The sequence below is a fragment of the Protopterus annectens genome, chromosome 7.part0 (assembly GCF_019279795.1).
Source record: "Protopterus annectens isolate FY-2018-M chromosome 7.part0, PAN1.0, whole genome shotgun sequence".
NCBI lineage: Eukaryota > Metazoa > Chordata > Ceratodontiformes > Protopteridae > Protopterus > Protopterus annectens.
In genome coordinates, this window is record NC_056739.1 from 1666187374 (window position 1) to 1666212062 (window position 24689).

The following is a 24689-nucleotide window of genomic DNA, read 5'->3' on the forward strand; positions in this document are numbered from 1 at the left end:
TGGTTTCCCACACTGCCATTACGGCACTGGCATAGCTACTGGCACACAAGATGCCCATAGCTACACCATTAGACTGCGAATAATCTCCCCCAAAAACAAAAACATTGTTCTCTAACACAATGCTTAAAACTGACTTACTTGCTCTCTGGTATGTGAGTCAACCATGAACATCTCGCTTAAAAAAGTACAGATGTTCTCTATTCCTACATCATTTGGTATCACTGTAACTAAAGACACCACATCAAGGGTTACCATTCGTCTCCTGCATCACCTCAAAGTCTCATGTATACTTGAACAAATCAGTCAGAAAATATTCTGTATCTCTTAAAATATGCTGTATATTGTTAATCTTAGGTCTCAAAAATTTCTCTAAGTATATTGAGACTGGTTCTGTGCACCAATTCCTTCCAGATACTATCGGGCGCATAGGGGCACACCTTACACTTTTATGAATTTTAGGTAACCCTTGTATGACCGGGGTGGTGGGATGTTCAACAACAAAATAATCTAACATGTCTTTACTAATCAACCCATTCTGCCATATTTCCTTTAATTTAGTGACTACCTTACTGGACATCTGTTTAACTTGGTGAACTTTAATTTTCACATAAAATTTGTTATCATTCAACATTTCATGCATCATTCTATTGTATGCAACCTTATTCAGCACTACAATAAAGCCGCCTTTATTGGCAGGTCCTATAATAATGTCTTCATTCTATTGCAGATGCTTCAGGGCAAGATGTTCGTGCTTATTTAAACTGAACCCATGTTTATTCCTGTTATAAATTTCAGCAGCTATCTTGTCAAAATCATCAAGGCAAAGTTGCTCAAAAGCATTTAATAAAGGGTTTAGCTGTGGTACATACAGACTAGGTTTCCTAAAAGTATTAATGCTAGTATTAATAACATTTTAGCTTCATTATGTAACAATTTCAGCATCACATTTCTAGTAAAACACTTGATGTCAAAAATAGCATCTGTTAAATCACAGTACCTTGTGGGAATGTATGTGAGTCCCTTTTGTAAAGCACTGAGTTCATTCTCATTTAAAACATAGTCAGAAAGATTCCACACTAGCCTTCCTTGAAGAAGGCCTTCTTTATATTCCCTTGGTTCATCATTTGGAGGGACCTACGGAACATCACTGAAGAGCTTGAAGCTACATGGATAGTAAGACTAAGGGCTGACAGAGGTCATGGATTAAATTAATATATACCCCTGCATCTTAGGTTAAAGTCTAGACAGCTTTTTAGATAAGATGTGCTGTGGAATTGTTTGTATAATAAATTACTGACTTCTTGTTATAGGCTTGTATGTGTGGAAAATGTAAATATGTGCGGATACATTCTGTACTTGTGATCGTACACTGAAATGTTATGCAATTTTGAATTATAATCTAGATATTTTATAAATAGGCTTTCAGAAATGCATATACATGTTTCAGACTTCTAGTCCAGTTAATGGTATTTATCTTGTGGAATGTTGCTTTAAATTGAAAGTGCTTGTTCACACTAGAACAATGTATTGGTTGGTTTTAATCATGTGTCCCAAGAGGGTGTATATTTTAACCAAGAGCTGATTTTAAAATGTATTAGACATCTGAAGAAGTGGGGTGACCCATGAAAGCGCTTGTGCCAAATAAAGATTTTTATACTGGATTTTACAGCCATCTCCAAGTCCTGGTGTTTTGCCTTTTATAAAATAAAAAGACATAATGAATAACTTTAAATGACTTCACACACAGCTCAAGACAATGCAGAAGGAAATGATAGTCAAGTAAATAGTGTTTCTTCAGCACAGTTTTCTTTATTACACTATTAAAATAGATTTACTCATTTTACTATTTAATATCCAATATTCTAAATAGCAGGCATGTTACAAATGTAACCAACATGTTCCTTAGATTAAAATCAGACTCCAGTCTACATAACCTAATGTTTTGAAAATTTCAAATTAAAATAAGTAACATATCAACTTTAGCCTTACCTGGAGTGCATAAACTTTCTTAGAGAGAAGTTCTTTAATACTACCAGCTACTTCTCTGACCAGGTTCTTTGGAATGTTCTCTTTTATTTCAAATAGATTTCTGTTCTCGCTATAGATCTAGAGACACAAGAAAGAAAGAAAAAGTGTTATATAGAGCAAACATCTTAGACATCTGGCAATAAATCAAGAACTGTTAACCCAAAAATTATTTCAGCTTTAGTCAATTATTTAAAAAAACATCAAGCCTGGTCTAACAGAATCACAAATCAATACATGAAGTTAAGCAGTTAATTACTAATATTATGAATATTTATCTGAGTTTTTTATGGTTGAAGAAGTTTTTATATGAATGAACATGTTTTAATTTAAAAGCCACTGTTTCTTTAATGTTCTGATTACAAGTGTTTGTTGATTGTATTTAACTTTGGAGGGTGGGGGTTATTTTACTTCAGTTTTAAAGTCTTTAATACATTGTGGATGAAACCACTTAATTTATTGATTTTTATTAACGTTTTTACTGAGTAAAATTCATTATCCTCCAGTATTGTATTTCCTCTTTACCATGTCATCTTTGGTATGGTTACTAGTGTAGCCATAGCTTGAGATACCCTTGTTGGTAAATTGACCATTCACAACAGGAAAAAGTCTAGTTAACAAAAACTTCAATCTGAGCAACCGAAGTTTCCGTATCCTCAACTCTGCAATGGGGGAGAAAACAAACCAGACTTCGGGCAGATGTAACTATTAAAATAAATAACCACAGCTGCCCAACTTTTATCTCCACAAAGCAGAGAAAACAAATTGAAGTCCAAGCAGCCGTAAGCATAAAGAAATAGTTACAGCTGCCCTGAGCTCTTCTGTGTAAACCAGAGGAAATATTATACATTTATCCGAAGGGTGGAAGTTTCTATTTCCACCCTTCAACCAAAAAAAAAAAAAAAAAAAAAAAAAAAAAAAATGTTCCTGCACTATTACACAAAACAATAAATTTTGCAGCCACAATCATTTTCTTAAAAAAAGGGACAAAACTCTAATGTTGGGCTTCATTGATTTACTGTAATCCTTGGTGATTTAGCAGAATATCAGGGTTTTAAAAGGAACAGGGCAACAAAGGAGGCAAGTGAGAGATTGTTCTGAACTATAATTTGTTTTGGGTGGGTGGAAGTGTGTTCAAGTCAATGTACTGTACAGCATGCACCGCTTTAAAGCATGTGCAGTAGATGTCTTGGATGCCCCAGACTACCAGATTGTGGCAGAAGACTTTTTTTCCCTTAAATAATGTCATAAGCAAGCAATAATGCCTGACAAGATGTGTGTTAATGTGTAATTAACACCCGCCCAGGACTGTTATGAGACCCAATGCCTGGAGGGCATTATTGTGCTTAGAGAATGGGCTCTCTGTAAAATTATTTTGTTTTACTTATTTATTTATTTTTTTAAGTACTATATTTTTTTTTAAATATTTTTCATGTAAAGTAGTTCCTCCACCTAATGTTTCAAACTTGCTGTAGTAAATGTTACTGGTGTTGAGAAGCCATTTTACATCCAAAATATAACACTTAAAAAATATCCAGGCATTTTTTGGTCCCTAACTCCTAAAACGTGCGGTTTGTTGCCAGTCATTGGAAATTTAAGTTATAAATAATGGCATATATTTGAGTTTTAGACTATTATTTTCTTCATAAAATTCATGCCAACACAAGTCTTTTTAATTAAGCAAGTTTGTAATTTTATAAGAACAGTAATTAAAATCTGTTCCTATTTTTGAGCATTTGTTCCCTCTTTATTTTAGGCTGTATCCATATTTCTTCAGCTGAAAGGTCCAGAGGTATGCAGACGTCTTTACTTCAATCTCACTTAGTCTCTCATGCACACCTCTGTTTCGGAAAATGTATGCTAACACAAATCCTAATAATCAAGTAAAATATGTTCCTATTTTCAGCCTTTGTCCCCCATTTATTTTAGGTTTAACCAAATATTTTGAGCTAAAAGTCAACAGAGTATACCTTCCAACTGTCCAAATTTTTGTTTCATGTGTTTGGTCCCATCCTCAAAAATGTGCAGTGTTCTGGCAAATCACTGGGGATTGCAGTCATTAAATAATGACAGACATTTGAGATAATACATGCTAATGGATACCCTGTTTTTTCTAGCAAATTTCTAAGTTTAAAATATTTTCTTATTTTTGGTTGTTTGTCCCTTATTTGTGTTTGTGTCTCTGTCCAGATTTCTTGTGCAGAGGGTGACAGGTATGGTCAAGAGGTATGAAAACCTCTTAACTGATGCTGTAGCTTCCAGGGATCCTCACTCTTCACACACACACAGACACAGTCTGTTCTGCTTTCATGCACACAAACAAACACATACTATTTTCAGTTTTATTTATTTTACAAAAGTGCTTTTTAGCAAGTGTAAGATCTCTCACTCTCATATACATATACACTGTCACACACAGGCATAAGCACATACACACTTTTTTATTTTATTTTTTTTCTTTATTATTTTACAGTCACTAAACAGCAAAAGAGTTGCTTAGTGAGTGTAAAATAATGGCCTCCATTATTTTTTTCAGTCTGTGCTCCATGGCAGCTTGGTATGCTGCCGTGAAGTGGTGGACATGTTTTTCAGTGAGCATACTTGTACATTAATATCCTGCTGGAGAACTATCATTCTCTAATCAGGGTGTTGATGTACAGTTCGCCCCTTTTCTATACAGCAATAATCCACTCCTGAGTGGGGATTATGCAGGATTTACCCATGGCTGGCTTTGTTTAATCACTCAGGCTTTGCCCTCATGATCAAATCATGCTAACTCTGGGTAAATCCTGCATTGCCCACACCCATTTGTGGATTATTGCTTAAATAAATAGCAGAATGATGAAAGACAGACTTATCTTGGTTTACCAGTAATCAGGATATGAAAATAACTAATAATTATTCTTTTTTTATTATGTCATACATATTTTAATCTAGAATCTTTATGGTTATTTGTTAAGTCCAAATGAACAAAACAAAACTTAGACTCCAGAAACGCCAAGCCAAGTATAAAAAGTTTAATCAAATTGCAAAGATTTCGGGTAACAATCCTTCATCATTGCAAAGGCAAATTACAACACAATCAACCCACATTATAAAGCATTCAAATAAAAATCATGTGACACAGCCTCCAATCAAAAGAAAGATACTATCAAATAATTAACTAATTAAAATAATCAAAACTAAAATCAAACAAGTATTAGTCCACAGCAAATAATTTTAAGACACACCTTTTGTTAAACTCAACTATCACTTACATTGCATTTGTTTTTTCATAAGAATAGGTTTAATACTATCTGCAGTATTAATACCTGGTTCAGAGTCTGCTTTCAGTCTTAAAATCCAATTATATTCTCTAACCTCTAACAATGTATTCGTGCCCCCCACCGATACTTTTGTATATCACATCCATAACCTTAAACTTAAAAACATGGCCAGAACCATATTCAGCAACATGTTTTGCAATTGCATTAGATAAGATATTTCTCTGCATCTCTGATCTATGTTCTATAATGCAATATTTCAGCCTGTGGGTACATTTGCCAACATAAAAAGTGGAACATTTAATACAAGCTGCTAAGTAAACTATATTCATGGTGTTACATGTAGCATAATGATCAAAAATATACTCTTTCTTAGTTTTCAGATGTTTAGAATTATTTCCAGTGGCAATAAATCTACAATGGCTACAATTATTGAATGGATATTGACAGATTTCTTCCTAATTATTTTGTTTTCATCATTCAGCTTCATGTCTTTATAGGATAATCTCCTTTTTACATTCTGACAATTTCTATATGCAAAACTCGGTCTCCCACCAATAGCTGTTTCAATTCTGGCATGGTTTATAAAATACGCCAATTCATAGAGACAATTTCCTGACTTCATAAGTTCTCCTATTATATGAAGTAACATATCTTAAATTATTTTTCCATGGATGTCTCACGTGATCATCACTGACAGCTGCAGCTTCACTAAAAAATGGTTGAGCTGACCCATCCCTATTTATAAGTACTTCATTCTTAACGTCTTATATGTAATCAATATTACATCCTCTCTCTCTAAATTCTTGGATAAGCTCACCCATTTCTACCTTGCATTTCTCTTCATTGGTATCTAGTCTACTCACTCTCAATAACTGTTCTTTTACTATGCCCGTGAATACAAGGGGTGCATGCATGCTTTCCCTATGTGTATAGCGGTTAGCATGAACCTCTTCCTTAAAAAATACGTATATTAATACTACACCCATTTTTTTCTATTTTAATATCCATGAAGTTCACCTCATTATCAGAACAACTAAGCTTGAACTTGAGAAAGCTAGTTGTACCATTGAAATATTCAACAAAACTAATAAGTTCTGCCTGGTCACCCTCAAATATTAGGAAGCAGTCATCGACAAATCATTTGTAAAACAGAAGTCAAATACTGAATGCATTGTCAGAACTAAATATTTGCTCATTCTCCCACTGGTTTAGCACTAGATTTGCATAGGTGTTAGCTATTGCTGTACCCACAGCTACACCAGATTATTGAAAGTAGAGTTGCTTCTCAAAGATAAAGACATTATTAGTCAGAACTATTTCTAATAACTGGCAAATGCTATCTACATCTGTTATGTGCATACTTGTATAATGGCCAAGAAAATCATGAATAATTATTTGGAATAACCGTAAAGAATGAATTTATATCAAGTATTGCAAATAAAAAGTTCAAAACAGGAGTTAGTTTATACCATTCCTGGAGTTTAACCAACAGAATTCCCTATATCCTGTATATAACTCTTTATCTTACATAAATACTTACTTAAAATACACTGCAAGTAAATAAATATTTGCTCTGTAATCCACCCTCTTCCTGATACTATGGGTCTCACTGGGGGGGTAGGTGAGGGACTTATACACTTTATGTAGCCCATAGAACAAAGATATAACAGGGCAGGGAACATTAAAACAACTAAATAATTTAATAGATATATAATTTGCTAACTACATATCATAAAATACCATATTAATACGTGATACACATTTTTTGACATCCAGCATTTCAGTCTTTACATAAATTATATAATCAGCCAGGAATTCTTTCATATAAGCAGTATAATTTTCTTTATTCATTATTATAACAGCACCACCCTCGTCAGCTAGCTTAATAATGATGTCATTACTATTTTGTAATCTTTCAAGGGCTTGGTGCTCACTATAGGTTAGATTATAAAACTAATTATTTTTCTTTTGTTTATATAACAAGTGTTATTTCCTGTTCACAAACATTTTGGAAAGTTGTAATAATGGGACAGCTACTGGGTATAAATGTGCTTGACTTTCTACATGTTTAACTAGATACTGAGAGAGATTCTTTAAATATTAACTTCAAATTTAAACTCCTTGAAAAACTTTTTAAGTTGGTAGGGCTTCAACTATAGCATCTGAATATCTGTTAAGTCCTCCAAGTCACAGGCTAGTAATTATTTTACTTTATTCTACAAATGGAATAGTTTTCTTAAATTTAGCAGCCTGAGTTTGACTACCACACAGGTCTCAGTCATACAGCTGGATAGAGTACAGGCATACATTTGAAGTCTGTGTTTGTGATTTACAAGCATCCTGGAGTCCATAAAGAGGCTGAGTGTTTATGCTACCATATTTTATATGGAGAAGCAAATGTTTTTAGGTGGCAGTTAAAATGTATTCATAATGATCTTCTCATCTAGAATAGTCTTGAGAGGAAATACTAACTTTTGTCATTAACTTCAAATCCAAAGGATCTGTTAAGTTGACTCCAAGTCCACAGTGGAAACAATCTATCAAACAGTTTGGAGTCATTATATTTATTCCATTTCTCCTTCCTAGAAAACTCATGCATGGCTCCGAAGAGTCAGGGAAAGGAAACCGTACAAACAATTTTTGATATTATCATAAAAGAAACATGAACAAATGCAGTCACAACTGAGAATTATTTAGAGCAAGTTCAGCATGTTAAAGACTCTGGCTACATGCAGCTTCAGGAGATAAAACTCCTGACACTAATTCATGAAACAGTGATGTCAGATGCAGACATTTCAGTTGGCTTGAATGTTCAAACACAGGAGGCATTACAACAGAATGTTTAACAAAACAAATCCTGAAGTTAGTTGTCAAAATGATGTCAAGAAGAAATGATATGGTAATACATGGGAATCATTCAGGGAAACAAAGGAATAATATTGTAGCCTTCCTTTAAGCTGTATTCCTGCAGTTCTGACCCACAAGCTGGCACTATATATTCACACAGAAAGAGCTTGCTGCACTTTAGGATGCCTTCTCCCAACTGTTTCTCAGAAGTGAATGTTAATAACTTAATTTCATCTCTTACCATGATGAACGACTGCTCTTCAGATCAGTGTGAATTGATTTGTCTATAAGGTAAAATAAGTCTATGCTTATTCATTGAAGAAAACATCCATAGAATGGCATTTAATCAAATGCTACTAATTGAAACAGCTATTCATCGTATAGGCTTTATATTGTAAACCAAATCATCAAACATTAATTGTTGGCTAACATTGGGATTGCCCAATGATGCTGTCAACTAAAAGCAAACAAAACTAACATTGGAAATATGACTTCTAAAGTGCATACTGTATAAAATTAAGTACGGAAAGCCTTTTATATGTTAATAAATAACAACATTGTCCCCTTATAAATGCGCAATCCCAGAGCTGGTATTGTTTGTTTGTTTGTTTGTGTCTTTTGGCTTTTCCCGTTTAGGGGTTGCCACAGTGGAACTCCGGTCCACTAATGATTGGAAGTAGAGTTTTACATGCTGGCTTGCCAGGCCTAATGCACAACCTTCAAAGAAGGAATGCCCGTTCACACATGTCACCACACAGAAGACACTCTAACTGAGAATCGAACGGGCAACATCTAACTGTGAGGCGACAACGCTACCGCAGCACTACCACCACAGTCATATATATATATATATATATATATATATATATATATATATATATAGCAGGGATACACCCCCACAACAGGATGGTCCAGTAAACGCCAGACACTGTGGGGGGTGTGGGGTGGACCCCCCCAGAGAATAATCCAATAAACACCAGACCATGCGTATGTGGGGGGGCTGTACCCATCCACAACCCCTGCTAATTTTATATATATATATATATATATATATATATATATATATATATATATATATATATATATACATATACCAACTCTGGGATCACATATTTATAAGGGGGATAATATTGCTATTTATTAGCATATAGAAGGAGTTGTATACTTTATTTTATACAGTGTGCACTTTATAAGTTGTATTTTACATTAATATTGTTTAGTTTTAGTGGACATTAAATTTTAAATTTTTCTAAATCTTTGAACATAGGTTCATAGATTAGTACTAAACTAACTGCGCTTGCAAGCCATTTTAAGCCTAGCCAATTATACCTTGTGAGATTCAAACCCTGCACCTTGTGTTTGTAAAGCAAACACCTTAACCATTAGGCCACCCTCCCAACCACAGACGATCCCGATGTTGGCCAACTATAACTGTTCAATCATTTGTTTTACTATGAAAAGCTTATACGATGAAAAGAAGTTTTGATTTGCATTATACGATTAAATGCTGTTCGATGGATGTTTTCTTCAAAGATTAACCACAGACTTGGTAAAATGATACGTAGGGAGGATTATGTTTCTGTAGAAATTCTATCCTGACCAGAAGAGTGTTTGTTGGCCCTTAGCAAAAGTTCTAAAATCTTAAGGACATCAAAGTTCAGCTGTAGATCAAACTAAAGTGAAAGTCGCTCACAAATCAAAACATTGTATTATGGCTGTCTAAAAGCTGCCATGCAACAATGACAAACATAAAAACTGTTTCTATTTATCCAAAGGATACCTAATATAAAATGACAAAAAGCAATGTGCATGCCGCAAAACACTAACACTAACAATAATGGATAAAATGGAACAGGTTTCAAAACTAAAATAAAATAAACAGTTTCTGCACTTTTACTGAAAGCTGTGAGGAATAAAAAATTGTTTTCAAATCATTGTTGTTTTCCATAGGTTATAGTTACTCATTTCATAAAAGTCACCATGTTTCACCAGTTTTTTGCTAAAAAAAAAAAAAAAAAACTTTAAGTAAAACAATTGTGATAAAAAACTTTTACTTCAGAAACTATTTCCTGTAAACAGCATTTTTTCTCTTCAAAGAATTCTGTACTACAGTGCTTCCACATTCACATACTCAAATAATTATTTCTTACAGGGTTGGGTATCCCGTTTCTCTGCTGAATAGATTTTTCTGTGCATCACGTAGAAACACTAGGGCATTTTCAGATCTTCTTATGCTCAGAAGCTGCCTAAAGTAATGCCTACTATATGAGGCACATAGTTTGCTTATAGATATATTTGCTAATCTAAAATCAATCTCTTTAATAATATTTGAGTTAAGTGCTGAAAATTATGAATACATTTATAAAGTGCTGTGTGGGGCAATATTATGAAAGAATATTCTGAAAGATATGTCAAATTTTTAAATGCCAAGGGAAGTGCAATTGGCAAAAACAGTTTGTGAGTATAAAACAGAATTCTCTGGCTGCACCATGGAAAATAGTTAAACACTTTGTTATAGTGGTAGAGGTCAACCTCTTATTTTATTTATTTAGTTAGTTATTTTTGACTTATTTCTAAATGTATATGTGTAAAAAATGTTATTTTTAAATGCTTCTTAGAAAGCAGAATTTTTGACACCCACTTAGAAAATTCAGAGCAATGAATAATTCATTTTTATTACTGATTCTTGAAATCTTACCTCTAAGCTACCTGCAGTTATCATGTTACCTCCTGAAATAATTTTGAGTACTCATTTTGAACTAAGAAAATATATTATGCACTTTTAACTGTGTGTGTTTACCGTTTTGAATAAGACATCTTTTTCATTATACCTTACAATATGATTGGCTGTCATTTACTGGCAGAATGCAATACAAAGGGAAGAAAACTAATCAGCTACAAGACAACATAAGTTTTGCTTAGTGTGCAATCTCTTCAGTTTAAGTGTGTCTGAGAAATCATGTTTCATCTTCTTAATGGCAAACACATTAACATTAAAGTAGTGAAGAAAAAACTTAGCTTACAAAGCAGCCAAATGGCAATTTTGGGGGCAGGGAGTACTACATTAAAGCAGAAAAAGGAAGAAGGTGATGGGAACATTAATAAGAACAGGTGAGGAACAGGTGGTAAATTAACTAAGGACTGGTTAGTCCAAGTCAGGGAGGGGATGGGAGGTCTGGGATCTAGACAAAAGCAAGAGTGTTCCAGACATCCAGACATTCTTCTTTTTCCCATAAGAATAGTGATGCGAGCTTCCAGCCCTAGTCCACTCCTAATAAAAAAGGGGGGAGGGGTATGGTGATTTATAGGAATTAATAAACAAACTAATGGTAACTAAAAAAGCCAGAATACAGTGATTCACTATGAAAACAAATTTATTAAAACAATAAAAACAACATAATCGATTAAGGACTTCATCAGAATCAACATATGCAACCCCCCCATCTCATATGTCTCTCTCTCTCTCTCTCTCTCTATATATATATATATATATATATATATATTTAAAACTCCACCTCTATAATTATTCAATCAAACTAATTGGCAGTGGGATTTAAAGAGCAAACCAACCTTATTAAAAATATAAGCTCTATTTTCATTTTTATATATAATAAAACACTGTTAAACAATAAAATCACAAAAAATAACTCAGTGATATATTCCCTTCCCAATTATACTTAAAACTTTAACGTTGTCTTATTTAAAACTGGTTAGATGGAGATATATTCATTTAATCCAGGGGAAAAGGTGGCTTGCAGTTTTAATTGCCATTTACATTCTTTATTTTCTAAGGATACCTTTCTATCACCCACTCTAGGGTTGGGTGGAATCCTGTCTACAATACCAAAACTAAACTTCATAAACCTTGGGCAAACCAATGAATATTTAAACAGGACATTACTTTCCTTTTTCTTTTTTATATCATATAAATGTTCACATATAGATTTACACAGAGCCCTTCCTGTTTTTCCAATATGACATGAACCGCCTACACAAATTGCCATGTAAATTGCCCACATACTGGAGCAATTCCCTTTCATAAGCCATATACTACTATGTGTCCCATTATTTAAAATAATGCACTCCTTTTCATAAGTATAAGAACATTGCATAGCATCTTCCACATTTTGTTGCATGTTGAACCCCATCCCTTACATTTATATTCCTAAAATTTCCTTTGTCTAAAAGATCTTTAAAATTCATCCCTTCTTATATGTAAAAACTGGGTTCTTCACCAAGAATTTGAAAAATTGTAGGGTTGGTTTTAAAAATGCTCCGATTGTTTTTAATAATTTCCCTTATTTTAGTTGCCTGTCCATTATATTGTAAAACCATGGCTCTCTTGAAATTTTTATTCTTAGTTTCCTCCATATTCTTTTCATCCAACTCTTTGTCAGCCCAATCCCTAAAAGTGGTTTATAATTTTCCTCCATTTAGACTGAACATACTGTTTAATTTCATATGTCAGGGAAGTGGGATACCTCCTCTCAAGGAACATATTAGCCACCTTTTCCAATTCATATTCTAAATCCACTCTATGGGAAGTCATATTTGCTGTCCTGATATACTGACCCTTCACAATGCTTTTCTTATAACTTAAAGGATGGAAGCTGGTAAAATCCATATAGGAATTGCTAAAGGTGCCCTTCATATAGATTCTGGACTTAAAACCATCAGTAATATGTTCAATATAGGTATCCAAACAGTTAATCGCATTTTTGTTAAAATTGTAAGTAAACTCTAAAAATTCAGAAGATCTATTAAGACATTCAACAAATTTATACATATTGTCTTCTGTTCCTCTCCACAGGATAAAAATATATTCCAAACATCTAAAAAGAAGTAGACTTAAAAACAATTTTTTTGTTGTAATAAAACCAAATTTGCATAAATGTGAGTGCAAGAGGTACTCATGGCCAGCCCTCTTCTTCATTTAAAGAATTCTCCCTCAAAAAATATAAAATTGTTATCCAACACTAAGACCATCATCTCCCCAATAAGCTCTGTTTTATCATGGGGTCATCTTGAATACTGATACAAACTTTCCTGAAAAACTCAGCCCCTTCTTCTCTAGTAATAACTGTAAAAAGGTTCTTAATAGCTATAGTTAAAAAATTAAATCCTTGGACCAAATATTCTGTTTTAGTCTCCCTAGAAAGTCCTAGGAATCCACTAGAAGATGTGGAATTTCCTTATGAACCATTTAAGCCAACAGTCAATACAAACAGAAAATGGTTAAATCTTAGCGCCTCTACTATTGGTCAAAAAGGGGGGTCTTGTACATTTTTGTGCACCTTGGGAATTCGAAAAAAAAAATGGAATTGCCAGATTCTCAGCTCCCAAAGCCATGTATGTATCCAGAGAAATTCTTTGTTCAACCAAATATTCTTGAAGCTTGGAATCAAGTCTCTGACACGCAGTATTAATCTCATATCTTGAAACTGGTAAATATGTATCCATGCATGAAGTAGTTTAAGCATTACTTTGATTCACATTTTGTTGTTTTACCTTAAGTTTCACTGCTGGTTGTATGAAAGGGATAGGTTTTAGACAAGCAAGCTCTAGCCACCTTAAGGGGCCTAGACAGCTATAAATTTACAGAGACTGCAGAGAGGAAAATTCTGAGCATATCTAGACAATCCTGTCTTGATTTGTGATTTGTTGTGGAGTTGACAGGTAAGAGAAGTTTTATTTATTTTTACTGGTAAAAGGAGGTGTGACTGTGAGCTATAGTGAGCAGAAGCTACTGCACATAAAGAAATTACAACTTCTGTCTGGCTGGTAGAACTTGTATGGTTAGAACAACTTTATTGTATTTTATTATTTAGTTGGATATTGCTGGTATAATTTTTGTCATAGAAGTTGGTTTAAGTTCCTTTGAATTCTTTGCTACTGACTTTGTGTAATTTTTTTCTTTTGCAATATTTGATTCATTTAAAGCTGAATATGGATTCCTTAAATGAGTATGCAATTAACGATTTGCTAATGCACAAGTATCTTCTACAGTGTAATAAATGCTATGCATATTTAAAGGTAACAGCTGATAATACTGGTGATCTGGGTTTCTCGTGTCAAAAGTTGTATGATTTGCTTACCATTGTTAGAAGCAAATCTCAACTTGATGATGATTGCATGTGTGAAATCAGCATAGCTTGGAGAACTGTTGTATCATATATTAACAACTGGACTGATGAAGTAAATAATCTTTGGCATAGAACAAATAGAACAGATATAGGAAATGATGCATCTATTTTCTGCAAAGAATATTCAACCCCTATAAAACATGAAGATGCCCCAGAGAACTATGGAATTGTGGATGCAAGTGCTCAACATTCTGAGGATCCAGTTTGTTTAGACGGAAACAAAAAAGAAAGAAAGGAAGAAGTTCTCAACAAATAAGAAAAAGAAACTCACTAATGACTGTAAAGGAAAGAGAATACGTAGTAAAAACGATTCTGCTTTGTTATGTAACATACTAGTGACAGGGAATGAAGATATCTTTCTATCAGAAAACCTTCAGTCTACAGAAAAAGGCATCACCTTTCAAATAGAAAAGGTAGAAAAAAAGAGGCAAGGGGCAGGTGAAAAGGAAGAAATCAAAACTGAAAGTGGAAGGATTGAAGAACATTACTGTAAAAAAATAAGAGAGAGACAGATGTTGACTACATGGCTTAAGCTGTGGATTTACAATGCCGGCTGGATGAGAATTTAATACACAATGAAAACAGTGGAATTAATAAGACTAATAGTGATGAAGATCTATCCTTCATAACAATTGATAGAGCAGAAATGACTGTATTAGAAGTTGAATATTCTTCAGAGATGGTCAGCAAAGATGTTCTTGTAATTGGAGATTCAGTTATTAAAGGAACTGATACTTATATTTACAGAGATGATAATGAACATTGAGTAGTGTTATGCTTGCCAGGAGCAAAAACAGAAGATGTGAAACAAGCCTTGGAATGCCTTAATGTAAGGAAGTATGGATCTGTTTTTATTCATGTTGGTACAAATTATGTCAACAACAAAGATTCTCTGACAGTTAGTCAGGAACTGACAGCCCTCCTAGATAGTATAGCCTGTACTGGTGTTAGGACATATTTTTCACAAGTCACCTGTAGAAATGATAGTGAGGTCACTGTGAATGAAAATATTTTTTTTTGGATAAACACCTACATGGAAAAAATGTCCTGTTTTAAAAAATGGAAATGTGTAGAGCATCCAAGCCTTCTTTTGGGCATATGTATTCAGACAGGATGGTGTGCATTTGTCTAGATCAGGGAAGAAAATTTTTGCAGCAGATATTTTGCAATATTTGACAAACACTAGCCAGGATTTTTGCCAGTTCACACATAGCAACATTTGATGCATCTCTTATGGTTGTTATAATAAAGTATTTTTATTAGAAAATTTGCTACATTCCCACAAGATTGAAGTTGTTATTGTTTGTGAAACATGGTTAAAGAACAATGTCTGGAAACCAATTCTGACAGGGTATAAATGTTTTTACTGTAACAGACATTCTAACAAAAAATCAGGTGGAGGTGTTATGATAGGATTAAAGATAGCTATGAGACCTGTGATTATTACATGTTCAGTAATAACACCAATACTATAGACTGTGTAACTGTGACAATAAAGACAACCCTGGAACATATAACAATTGCTGGAGTGTATAGGCCATCAAAGTCAAGTGCAGATGACCTAGAGGAATTCATACATTTCTTACATGAAACACAGGAGGGAAGAATAATATTAGCTGGGGACTTAAATTTACCAGAAACAGACTGGAATAATATTGATTCAACAATGTTAGTAAGAAATTATTCATAGAGTATATTCAGGAACAACAAATACTTCATATTGTAAAAAAACTACCAGGGGGCGGAATATACTAGATACTGTTTGTGTTCCCAAAGAAATTACTGTAACTTCAAGTCAAGTTTTACAACCATTGATGTGCAGTAATCATGGGGTTATTAAGGTTAATTTGTTGCTAGATAGCACTGCCAAACTGAAATCTAAGCCAATGCACAGAAGGTTAATTACAGATTATAGGGAAGCAAACCAGTTACTATATAAAACTAACTGGAGTGAGGTGTTCAGTGGAAAAACTGCAGATGGAATACGGAAAGTTTTAAAAGAGAAATTGTTTGAGTGCAAAAAGTAAAAAAAAAATGTTTAACATCAGGATCTAAGCACGCTACATCAGGTGGGTATATTTCCATAAGAACAAGATACCCGATTAAGGTGAGAGACAAAAAAATATAAGAAATGGAACAGAGGTGGAACTTCAACTTGAAAACTGAAATAAATAAGCTGGACAAACAGATTAAGCATAGTGTTAGACAAGATCAAGAAAACTTTGAAGAAAATTTATATAAAGATATTGAGAATAATTGTTAACCTTTTTATAGATACATAAGATGTGGAAGGAGTAAAGATACACAAATTGATAAACTGTGTGCAGATTCTAAAATTTATTCTCAGACACAACAGATTATAGATATATTTGCAAAATCTTATGCAAAACAGTTTGGCTCCACAAAAGGGGTGGTAAGTTGTCGTAGTGACATCCAGGTAACCCCAGATACTGGAATCAAATTAGATTATATTGAAAAAGAACTGCACAAACTGGATCCAAACAAAGCACAGGGAGGATATGGAATTAGTAACAATGACCTGAGAAGATTTCAGCAAGAACTTCCAATACCATTACATCGATTATTCACTAGGTCAAGTGAGATTGGAGAAATGCACTTATTAAACCTGTTTTTAAGGGAAACGGGAATAGGACACACCCAAAATCATACAGACCCTTAAGTCTACTTTCAAGTTGTGGAAAATAATGGAGATGGTAATACTGGATAAGTTATTGTCAGAACTGGATAGGTTGGGACATGAAACCATATATTAGCATGCATATGTTGAAAATTGATCTATTATCACCTGTAACATGATGTTCTATAACTATATAATAACAGCTATGAATGAAAAATTTTGCTGTGATGTGATTTATATAGATTTAACTTCAGCATTTGGCAGGGTCATACACAAAACACTGATCAATAAATTAGTACAACTAGGTATTGATGTACTGTTAATAAGATGGATAGCTGCATGGCTTACAAATAGGACATGGCAAGTATCACACACCAGCTGGACAGGTCAAATCCTTGGTTACAGTCAAGGTGTCCCACAGGTCTCTATCCTAGACCCCTACTTGTTTAGATTGTATCTTTCAGGCCTTACCTTTTCATCTGAGGTGCTCTACAATCTATATGCTGATGACCTGAAATTGGGTAAACTGATTACAAGTGTTACAGATGAGGCATGTCTGCAAAATAAGTTGACTAAACTGACCATTTGGGCACAGGAGAATAATAGATTGATAAATATATCAAAAACTAAGCATATGAGATTTGGGAGACATAAACTGAAAGGTGAATATTTAATATAGCACACAGTAATTGAAATTGTAGACTCATTTAAGGACCTGGGTATATCGGTAGATTCAGCTATGAATTTTTCTAATCACATCAACCAATTGGCTAATGATAGTTATAGAACTATAAGTTGTATAAAACGATTTAGAATGTATAGGAAATAAAACATAATGAAGTCTTTGTTTGTTAGTTACATTAGACCCAAACTTGAGTATGGCATAACAATACGGAAACCCTATAGGAAAACAAGCATGAATAAACTGGAAAGAGTACAGCAGAAATATACCAAGGGCAACCATGGATGTGAAAATCTAAGTTATTATGAAAGACTGAAATATCTGAACATGTACAGTGTCTCTTACAGATATTTAACAGGAGATCTTATTCAGGTATATAGGGTATTTAGGGACAACTACCTTTGGGAATGTTTGGGGTTATCAAAAAGTACTAGAGAATCATCAGATAACCTATGTAGAAGATTCCTTTGTCAGGTTTCATGACACAGACGGTGTTATCTTGTCTTAATTTAAATAATTGCTTTTCCACACTACTTAGATTGTTAAGAGATTTGTCTTCCTAATGTTGTTAAGTGCATAAATCTTTTCATGAGTGCCTTTTCAATTATTTGCAAAGTGGGATTAAGTTGTGAGTTAAAATCACTTCTTTTATTAAAATTCTTAATTGTATGTCCTTTATTCCTTCCATGTTTATCCTCAAAAAGAAACTGCAAAATTCAACTTTCTTAAAAAAAGTTTTAATGCAATGAGTGTATCAACCACATCAAAATTAGTGGGGGGAATAAATTTAAATACTTTTAGAAATAAATTTAAAAAGTTCCTTTTTACCCTCCATACCTGTATAATTAAAAACATGATACCCTTGGTAATAAAAAAACTATGCCATTCATTGCAACAATATCACAATCAGCTAACCCTTCAATATTTACCTGGGGTAATGTCTTTGTACCCTCTTCCCCCTTGTTCCCAAAAATTCCTAATTCTCCCTGTTCCTTCCTAGGGGACCTATTACTGGGGAAAAAGACTGAAAATTCTCCCTTATATTTCTCTCAGTATTTCGCTTACTTCTGAAAACATTAGAATTATTTTTGAACCAATAAAAGTAACTTCTTTCTTACTATTGTATGCCTCTTCCCTGGTATATTTCTCCAAATCCCTTGCCAATTTTTTTATGATTTCACTTAAATGCATTATTACACCTCTTTTCCACATTCAGTAATGTTTTATTAGAGTATCTTTCCCACTGTTCAAAAAATCAAATCCTCCTTAATCTTAATAATTGTTCAACATCCTGATGAACTATGGCTGTGCAACTCACTGTATTTTACAATCATATTCATAATTCAAATCCATACCAGTCAAACATTTGTACAAAGTCCTTTGTCCGTTCTAGGAATTAGCTATCATGTATCAGTCACAGCGATAGGAAGGAAATGTCATTAGTTGCTAGATGAGGGACCCATTGCCACATTAAGGGTAAAGAAAGAATTCCCCATTTTTTCACTAAAGAGTTTTCAGATTTTTCCTTTCTGCAATGGGAACTATTTGGGAGTTGTTCCAGTATGTCACAGTTATGTGTGCAGAAGGCAGAGATGGCAAAGGAGGAATGGGAATGGGGGAAATGAAGTGGTGACTGCTCTGAGAGGGGAAGTAACTTTCAACTAGCATCTCTCAGCAGATTTTAAGGTGGATAAGGGTGTACATTTTTGTGTTTTGATCTGGACTTAATTTGAACATAATTGAGCCAAACACTAAAGTGCAGTCTGCCCTTGAATATGAGAGAGTGAAATCCTCCTTAGACTGTGGCTGGAACACATCTGACACAATTCATTGGCTGATTAAGATATCCAAACTGAAAACCAGTCTGGATGAATTTAGCTTAATAAATACATGTCTACTACCATTTCAACTCTGTCCAATGTCAGTCATGCCAGATCATGCCATACATTAGAGATACAGCCAGGTAACTACAACTTATATTTCATTCAAAGCAAACCTGAGTCACTGTCAGTTTTCTTTGGTATATGATTTTGTGAAATGTGTGTGAAATGAGGATTAATTAGTAAAATATGTTAATGGATGCATGATTTTGGTAACATATGGAAATGGTTAAATGGTAAAACAGGAGAGGTAAGGGAGCTTAATAATGATCAGTGTATGCCCTATCCCAGACAAGAATTGCTTTGCTAGGCTTAGTTTTCTTGAAAGTTATAAGATTACATACTGGAAAGGTTGTGACTGGTTGCTTGAGAAAACATTTATTCTCATATTGATCACTTAGCTAAATTCAGTATAACAGAGGAGACAGACACAGTCCCAGCATTCAGTAAATGAATGATGCAGGAACTAGTCTTTGATAGGATGGCAGCCTCAACAAGGTACACAAAGACACACACACACTATACATACACACAAAGCATTAAGTTGTGACCTTAGAAATAGTATATTTACAGACTGGGGGGATGGAGGAAGAGCCCAAATATCAGGTTGGGTGGAGTGCTCCTGCAAAAAATATTGTTTTCAGATTAATATTTACTAGAATGCCCTAGTGATCTGCTGGACAACAGTATCTTGGTCCAAAGAATCAATACATTAAAGTACCTCCTGCATTCTCTGTAGGATGTTAGCTGTGTTTCTAGTTTATTCTGAACATTCTCGTCATACATTCCATTTGTTCTATTATTTATTTATTTAGCCTTTGTATTTATTTATGCTGTTGCGGTTATCATTCTACACCAAACAGTACTTTCCTCTCCAAAATTATTGGATGCTACTTGTGAAGGAGTTTTAATGGAAATTAGAACCCCCACTTCAAATGGACTGACCCCCCCCCCCCAAAGAAGTGGGATGTTCTCTTTTGGCGATTAAGAAGAACATAAGTGGAGGAGGAGGTTTTAGTACTGTTATTTTTTTTTTTTTCATGATTCATAAAAAATGTTTGAGGGGCTTGCGAGAATGACCAAGATGGATGCTACAGTTACAGTCACATAGCCAGTTTCCCCTATCTTCACTACCTGCTGGCATGGTATCAACTATCCACTCCTTCCATTCAGCCTCAGTGAGGCTTGCTGGCTTTTCTTAGAGTATGACTTATACATTCTGACATTCAGGCCTTTACCCATGTTGGGCTACATCTCTACAATTTGCTGACTTCTTCACTGAGAGTCTCACCAATACTGAGTGCCTTGAAATGTTCTCTTAAGTCATGTCTATTAAGCTTGGCTTTGACTACATTATTTACACTTGCCAAATCCTTTTTTCATTGCAGTACTTATGCTTTGCATAACTAGTTATTTTTGCCCTGAATTTAAATGTTTGTCTTTTATCCTTTTTTAATCTTTACTGAATAGTGCTTAAATAAAAGCACTTAAATAAACAATAAATTGAACATGATATTGCTGCCCCAAGTAGTTGATAACTTTCCCTCAAAATCTAAAACAATTTACCAGGAAAACTACAGTAGTCTGAATTTTACTTTCATACTGTTTCTTGATTACCTTAAGTAGTAATAATATGACTTTACTGTCGGTTGGTTACACAAGGATAAGAAATGCATGTCCAAGTTCATATGTTGACCCAACAACTCAAAAAGAAAAAAAAAAAGATTTTCAAGTGCTTTATCACATGTCTAAACAAGCTGTATTTAGATGCAAGTCACAGCCAATGGTTTCAATGCTGAAATACTTCTTATGGTGTCTTTAATTTATAAAATTTCTGACAAATATTCAGAAAAGCATGTACTTATGTGAGTACAACAAACATGCTTGGGTACACCCTTACTGGTAACAGAGTGGTCAGGTTTCATGATAAATGTTAATGAAGTCAACGTCTTGTAGTTGAACATGTATAGAAACACTTTGTTTAATATTAGGAGTACTTCCTTGAGAGAAATAAAATCCCAGTAGTATGATAGGATAAAACATTAGCTTTGTGCCTTATACATACTTTGTGCATTACTGTTTTAAATGACCACCTCACAGGGTCTATATTGAATCAGCAAATGCTTAAAAAAGCGAATGTTGATTCATCGACCCTATTTAAGAGAAAGCTTACAATCCCGAACACTCGGAACAGCAATTTTTTTTCCCCAGGGAAAAAAATTGTTGTTCCACAAAAAAATAAAATCTTAAAACAGTATATAATGCAGGGGCCTACACCCCCTTACTTAAATATACCAACTCTGAGATGACACCACAGTGGAGAAAATGGCAAACTCCCGAAACCGGGTGTTCGGGATTGTAAGCTTTTGCTTACATAGGGTCGATGAATCAGCGTTCGCTTTTTTAAGCGTTCACTGATTCAATATAGACCCACCTCACATACAGTAAACATTCAGTCAAGTTGCCCATTTCCATATAAGTACAGAAATATATATGGGACATCCTGGCAGGATGCCTGAAATAAAGAAGTATTTAAATTAACACAGGGATTGTATTCCCTCAAAGTGGTCTGTCATGTGCAGTATGGGCATATAAACGTATTAATAAATGGAAAATATCAAAAGGAATGTAAACAGTTTCAGTGGTATCTGCAGTGGTCAGACCAAACTGACTTGGTAGGGCCTATCTCTAGTCAGAAGTTTCCTTTCATTACTATTATACACCTTTGATTTCTACAGCATGCTAAAGTAGCATTCAATAAATGCAACCAAATGTGTCTCTATCTCCAGTGGGATCTGTACTTCAATGTTGTGGGATTATGCACATGCCACTTTCCCCATGTAAAATGTCCTTATGATATGGTAGGCTTCATTTCCTGAACAAGTCCTCTGACACTTTTTTTTTTTCAGTCTGTGTCAGCACTCATTAAATGAGATGGTTGTTTTTTCAAAATCTGTGATAGTCACAAATATATTAAAAAATGAAAAAGATCATGGCACTGCAGTATCTTAATTTTTATAATTTGTCTAGCAATGATGAATTCCATAATGTGTGCAATGTTTGTTTGAATAATACAAGCCTACAACAGCAAAACAGGTCCACTCAGACTAGTGTTGTACGCTGGTAATACATAAATAAATAATGCAAATAAAACAGGAGATCGGGAACTATAGTTTTCATGCCCTGTTAACAAGTGTGAATGCTACACTCCCCATATGCAGCATGGGATGATAGTCATAAAGTGTGAAACATGCAGCAGGCTTCAGTGCTAAAATGGGGCACTTACAGGTGGATAATGATTCATATAGGATTCATGTAGCACACTATAGGACAATGAGCTAAAAGGTGTAGAAAGAGAGTTATGAGAGACTGTGTAATGACATGCAAAAGAAACAAAATGCTGTCTAATAGATACAAAGGAGAGCTGGGGAAAGCTGGTTGCAATGTACAGCTTTCATTTACAAAGTCGAGTAAGGTCTCACATCTGAGTATATAGGCAAAAACCACACCAAGATTTATAGAGGTGCAAGAGTGAAAATAGTTGCAGAAACATCACTTATTTAACAAGAATAGTAGTCTGTCAAGGGTGTGACACTGCTGCACACAGCAACAAAAGTTGTAATACCAAACATTTACATTACACTGGGTAATAGACCAGCAGTTACTGGACCGTTTTCAAGTAGACAGAGACATTATGTAGGTGTTCATCTTTATGACCTACAGTCTTCAAATGGAGCAATCTATGCACATTCCATATCTGCAGATTCCATGCTATGTTTAGCTCTTACCATTTTAGCTACATGGACCTTCCAAAACAAATTAGGGCAGACTTAGTTATTCTACAAGCTAATGCCTTTGATATACCAAGTCATTCCTCAATAAACTGTAGCAACATGTGGATGAGCACATCTGCATTATCAACACAGTAGGGTAGACAGCCAAAACCATAAGTGGCTTCTATGATACTGCCCTCCTCCCAGAAGTATTGGGAGCTATAGACTGCACACATATGGCAATATGTGCCCCATCTGCTGCCCATTTATATCATTATGTCAACAGCATGGATTATCATTGTATCAGGCCCAGGGACTAATAACCAGTACATTTCTGTAGCACCCTGACAGTGCCTTTGACTCTCATGTATGGAGTATAAGTCATATGTATCACATCGTATTGTACAGCTGCATCACACAAGGCACTTAAAAGGTAGGTGAAAGCACAATGGTGCACCCACACATCTATAGCAACAGAGAACATGGACACATCTCAACCTCCATATTTCTACTTCTCCATTATATCCCTACTGTGTTGGAGGTCATGTGGTACACCCTATGGAGTTATGGCTGATGACCCTTATACTCAATACATCAATATAACACTTCCCATGCCCATATTAGGAATGCAGTACAGTGAGTTTGTCCCAGTGATATCCTAATTATGCTGCCTAGATACATGGGGCAGGGGGTACAGCAGTATGTCCCAGCCACAGCCTCTTAGCTATCTGTAATTACATATGGTCCTTAGTATGGCCATCATTATCTGGACAATCTATTCCTGCAAGAGTAGGACCTATTACAGTAGTTAGCATTTCATCCCCAGTAAGGGATCTGATAGTGACTCTAACTATCCGAGGTAAGTCACATTTAATTTTATTGCAATGGACCTTTTTTGCTTTCTCCAGGGAAATTTTGTACTGCTAAAGTAAAATATGCTTAAGTGTTAATTTGGCTTCATATTACTCAGCATAAGGCCTGTGGGGGCTGGGGGCTGGAGCACTTCTAACAGATTCATCACTACAGTACAGAACACATGGATACAGATATGAGGATCTGACAGTGACAGGGAGAAACTGGCTGCTATACCACACACACACACACACACACACACACACACACACACACACACACACACACACAAATACACAAACACACACACACAATATTATCATGCACGTATATGTCAGTGCAGGTGAAAACACAAGACTTGATACTAGAGCAAATAAAGGCCACCAAGTACAAAAAACATGTTTAATAGAAAACGATAAAAACACTTAAAAACTTAAAACTTTCTGATTAAGGGCTTTTGTCAGTATGAATCAACTTCATCAGAATCGCATACTACTACAGCGTCTTCAAATTTAAAAACCCCTTCAGAACACCAGGTGATAAACAGCAACAATGAGAAATCTTACACAATTAATGACCTACG

The 24689-nt window shown here is 34.6% G+C and overlaps 1 protein-coding gene across 1 annotated transcript in view; it reads right to left on the reverse strand.

The window, feature by feature from the left end:
- The window catches only part of CACNA2D2 (calcium voltage-gated channel auxiliary subunit alpha2delta 2), a 5241953-nt gene that overhangs the window by 4060550 nt on the left and 1156714 nt on the right, over positions 1–24689 (reverse strand). The window contains exon 3 of the mRNA XM_044078189.1: positions 1990–2106. Coding sequence (XP_043934124.1) covers positions 1990–2106 — 117 coding nt within the window. The remainder of the gene's footprint in view (positions 1–1989; positions 2107–24689) is intronic.